The sequence below is a fragment of the Sinocyclocheilus anshuiensis genome, unplaced genomic scaffold (assembly GCF_001515605.1).
Source record: "Sinocyclocheilus anshuiensis isolate Anshui unplaced genomic scaffold, SAMN03320099.WGS_v1.1 scaffold392, whole genome shotgun sequence".
Taxonomy (NCBI): domain Eukaryota; kingdom Metazoa; phylum Chordata; class Actinopteri; order Cypriniformes; family Cyprinidae; genus Sinocyclocheilus; species Sinocyclocheilus anshuiensis.
Window position 1 is genome coordinate 3708830 of NW_015557091.1, and position 5143 is coordinate 3713972.

Genomic DNA, 5143 nt, shown 5'->3' on the forward strand with positions numbered 1-5143 from the left:
TCATTATTTTAATATATAAAAATATATTAATATATATATATATATATATATATATATATAGTAAATAATGACAGCATTTGTATTACATTTAATTAATGTTGCTTTTAATAAACAAAAAAATTGAGTTACAGTTTTATAGTAATGACATTTTTCACTGTTTGGGCATAATTGTCATTAAAATAATGTTATAATGTAACAGGTAAAATTTTGCATGTTTTCTTTTAATTTTGAACTATATCTTTAATTTGAAGGGTCAGATGGTAATGTAGTCATGGAGAACTCAACAAACATCTCAAACTTTTGGGAAAAAGTGAACGTAAGTACAGTACACTAACACACACAGGCACTGCACGGTCTTTCAAATGTTAGAAAAGCAGCCTAGCGGATCATCATTTAAATTCCACTCTGACTCTTGGCTCAAATCCAGACGTTAGACAATGGATTGAAATTAAAGCCAAAGCCAATGGGAAAACATGCATGACAAAAACCTCATGGTTAGCCATGTTCAAGCTGCATGACCCTCGCCCGCCACAGAGTGGATACAGCTGTGACCTGACTGTGTTTTTTGTCCATACAATGGAAATCAATGGTAACCAACGCTGTTTGTTTACCAACCTTCTTAAAAAAATCTTATTTTTTGTTCTGCAGAAGTCAGTCATACATATTTAAATTAAATGGAAGTGAGCAAATGGTAGAATTGTCATTTTTGCGTGAGCTTGAATTCAAAGGGTCAGATGGTCAAATGGTCATGGAAAACTGAATAAAAATATATGAATATATTTATTGGGATTAAGTATGAGCTGAGATATTTGATTTCAAAATTTTTTTGACTATCAAGCATATTTTCCATGTAATTCTCATTATTGACTCTTGGCTCAAATCCAGACGTTAGACAATGGATTGAAATTAAAGCCAAAGCCAATGGGAAAACATGCATGACAAAAACCTCATGGTTAGCCATGTTCAAGCTGCATGACCCTCGCCCGCCACAGAGTGGATACAGCTGTGACCTGAACAGAAGAGCAATGTTTTTCATAACATCATTAACATTAATGGAGGTACAATCAATCAAAAACGATTTTAATCTCAAATTGTTTAATATTCCATTCACCTTAACACTTCAAACAATATTTCTGTGGCCACCTGTGAATCCTGATAAGTTGGCCACGCAGTTACGCGTCCTCATGTAGTCGGCAGAATGCATTGATTAATACGTTTGTTTGCGACAAGCACAATTATGCTGTTGTTCAGCGTGTACTTTAATAAGCAGAAAGGACTTTTTAGAAATGTCTGGCTGCTGAAGAGAGCGTTAAGGCCAGCACCCTCATCATCTCCGCAAAGGAGACACGTCAGGACACCCCCACGTGCCGCCGCCGGTTTAATACGGCACTGATTATCGTTTGCACTGGCCTCGAGTTCACACCACTGGTGCGAGATTGATGCCATGTTGATTTTTAATGATGTGTGCTACGACGCAAGCGGAGAAGGGGCGCGCGCCACGCATCCTGCACTGCGACCATGCAAAATGTCATTCTAATTATCTCGCCAGCCAGCCAATGAAGAAGTAAACATTTACACTAACCTGTAACCCCTGAAGCCGAGACTCGGGGCCCGCTTTCAGAATGGAACCCGATTTATTGTCAGTCTCTGATCTGCCCGGCGACTAATCAAACCAGCCGGCAGCGTTCGGCTTCCACTCGTCTGTAAACAACACAGACTACGTGACATCTACATAACAAATATGAACTGTCACCCTTGTAGGTGCACACGTGAGACCTCAATTATTTCAGTCTCCTTCAAATGTTTCTCACGTGTTGTGGATCTGCAGGTTGCCCTCATTAACCCTAACCGTTATTGCAGTATTAATACAGTACATAAGGGAATTGCTTACAATAGTGCTAATCAAATAAGATCGACAACAAGACTTTTTATTAATATGCAAGTCCACAAATGTGCAATTACAGATAAGTACATATTACTATAAGTAGGCTTACAGATAAGTAAATTATTAGGCAAAAAATTAGATAGTGTTACAGCTGTGTGAAACATAAGAATCTGAATGTAATTTCTTAATATGTGACCCTGGACCACAAAACCAGTCTCAAGTCCCTGGGGTATATTTGTAGCAATAGCCAAAAAGACATTGTATGGGTCAAAATTATCCATTTTTCTTTTATGCCAAAAATCATTAGGATATTAAGTAAAGATCATGTTCCATGAAGATATTTTGTAATTTTCCTACTGTATGATATATCAAATATACTGTATGAATATATCAAAACTTAATTTTTGATTAGTAATATGCATTGCTAAGAACTTAATTTGGACAACTTTAAAGGCGATTTTCTCAATATTTTGATTTTTTTGTACCCTCAGATTCCAGATTTTCAAATAGTTGTATCTCGACCAAATATTGTCCTATCCTAACAAACCATACATCAATGGAAAGCTGATTTATTCAGCTTTCATGTGATGTATAATTTAGGTAAAGTATGACCTGAGATTAAAAAAAGTAATGTATAACCTGAAATAGTTTTGATTGAACATGAAAAATGTATTAATATATAGTTAAGTATAATATTATTTGTATACATTTGACAATTAATGCTGCTTTAAATAAACAGCAAAAAAGAAATTGAGGCCAATTATTAAATGACTGTTTTTTAGTAAGAATTTTGGAATTTTTTATCATGTAATGGGCTTAAATTGTATGTTTTCTTTTGATTTTGGGCTGAGATATGACCAAGACATTTCTTTGTGAGATTTATTCATCATTGTTGAGGACAAGTGCACAGTTATCCTGACGGCCCATCACTGTGTTTGACTGTATCACAGAGAGCAAGCTAGGGGCTTGTATGTGCGGTATGGATGGGATACAATACAGCATGTATAACATCAAACAAACCTTTTCTAATCATCATATGATATGGAAAACAACGTCGAGTGTGATTCCAAGCCCAACCATCCACCATTCAATTAAAATCCATTCATTTCCCATCAGCAGCTCTTGTATATGTGATTGCATTCTGTTCTGGATGTAGTGGACGATCCATCATTGTGGCTCTTGTTAAAGGATACAGCGCGGTCTTCTCACATCTGCATAAACAGCCACTATTCCCTCTGCTCAGATTCATTCCCATCAGCCCTCAGAGAAAGAGAGGCAGGAACTTCACCTCGACAAATCGCCTCGCTATTGTTTCAAAATAACAACACGCTTTACACCCCCTAAGATTATTTCTGGATAATTGGCTCCTGAAAATAAGGCAATTATTTTTTTTTAATCTAATTATTTGCTTTCCCTCCTTTACAACAAAGTTAATTCTTCACACTGCAATTACCAAGTAAATTCGATGATGTGATGTAGACATTTTTATCTTTTTTTTTTTGTCTGGGATTTCTCTCAGCACACGGGCTCCACGGCTTGAGGGAGGCCTCGCTTTGGCACGTAAGGCGTTGTCCTGGCAACCATCTTGATGCAGTCGACGATGGGGCAGACGCTGAGGCACAGGGTACAGCCGGTGCAGCTGTCCTGAATCGTGGGGAGATGAGTCTCGGGGTCAAACACAATGGCCTGCCAGACACAGAGACATTAGAATCAGTATATCCTCACCAGAGGCGACAACCTGCTACGGCTGGACGTCACACAATACAAATGCAACAAAGACTGTGTGCTGTCCCTCCACCGAATCACACAGATGTATGAAACCTGTCAGGAACATGTCATGTGGGTCATATTTCACACATTTCACAAAATCAAAATAAGAAAAATTATATTTGCCATTTTGGGGTGTTTTGTAATGCAAAATGAAAAAAAGATGCATTTAAATTTTATTTATTCATCATGGCAGTATTTTTAGTATCTTTTTAGTAATTGTAATAATATAATGATATTATTTTATAATAATATAATAAAAAATGACTGAAATATTAACATTGAAAAAATACTAAAAATGGCAAATATTATTTAAATGTATAAATCATGATAATATTTGTAGTATCTACCTTTTATTTTTTTATTTTAACTAGTTTAAACATGATTAATAAATTATATATAAAATAATAATAATTATTATTATTTTACTGTAATAAAGTACAAAATTACTGTATTAAAATAATGAAAATGTAAAACAAATTATCTTATAAAAGTTCAAATCTAATAAAAAAAAACTTAAAGTTAATGCAAGTTTTAAAATGTGGATAATGAATAATAATAATAAATATTATTATTATTATTACTTGATAAAATACAAAATCACTGTAATAAACATGTAAAGCAAAATATCTTTAATTTGAATTAAACTCAAAGTTATTGCAAAGTTAAAGAGAATTTGAGAGGGAAATTTGTGTAGTTGTCATAAAAATGCCACAAAATGAAAAATCTTAAATGGGCCTAAAATTAGGCTTCACTTTCTTTATGCAAAATATAATTTTTTATGTGAATACACTACAGAGAAGAGGAAGGAACGCCCATCAATCTAACCGTTATATTAGACTGCTAAAACAATCAGTAAAATTTTGTGTTTGTACGGCAGGAAGATTAGACATTATTTTGGCAGTTGAAAGCGAGTACGGGCACCTTTTCAAACATAACCGGATTGCTGCTAGCGCGACAGAGTGCTTGCTGTTTTGTATTGCTTGATGGGCCACCTATTTGATCGTGACACATTATGCTGATGAATGTTCCTGTATATTAGAAAGCATTAATAATGTGTAATTCCTCTTAGAGATCCACTCACAGACAATGAGCGTCACTGTGAACAATTACTGCTTTGATAAAACCCACACTCTACTTCATCAATACCCTTATGATAAATTGCAAGGGACATTTATTTAACAGGAGAGGGTGAGATGAATACTTTAATAAAACTGTCAGAGCCATCCCACTTGCCGTTCTTCTGCAGGCTGAAGCACAAGGGGACATCGCAGTTTTCAGTGTTAATATTCATTAGAGTCTCTAAAGGGAAAATCAGGTGCGCTAATGAGACATCTTTAGTCTGCCAGTAAGAGGTGCTATAGCAGCACTTGTTTATTTTGTTTTATTCGCTTTTTTGGCACTTTTTATGTACATGTATGTCAGGGTAGAACCTTAAATATTAGTATTTAAATGCTAAGCATGTATGCTAACTGCTAGGCTACATTTTTG

The 5143-nt window shown here is 35.1% G+C and overlaps 1 protein-coding gene and 1 long non-coding RNA gene across 2 annotated transcripts in view; one reads left to right on the top strand and one right to left on the bottom strand.

The window, feature by feature from the left end:
* Positions 1–5143, top strand: part of LOC107677269 (uncharacterized) — a 21242-nt gene that overhangs the window by 7369 nt on the left and 8730 nt on the right. The window contains exon 2 of the long non-coding RNA XR_001632817.1: positions 3451–3452. This is a non-coding gene — a long non-coding RNA (uncharacterized LOC107677269). The remainder of the gene's footprint in view (positions 1–3450; positions 3453–5143) is intronic.
* The window catches only part of LOC107677268 (dihydropyrimidine dehydrogenase [NADP(+)]-like), a 186546-nt gene continuing 184274 nt past the window's right edge, over positions 2872–5143 (bottom strand). The window contains exon 23 of the mRNA XM_016472113.1: positions 2872–3571. Coding sequence (XP_016327599.1) covers positions 3401–3571 — 171 coding nt within the window. The 3' untranslated portion in view covers positions 2872–3400. The remainder of the gene's footprint in view (positions 3572–5143) is intronic.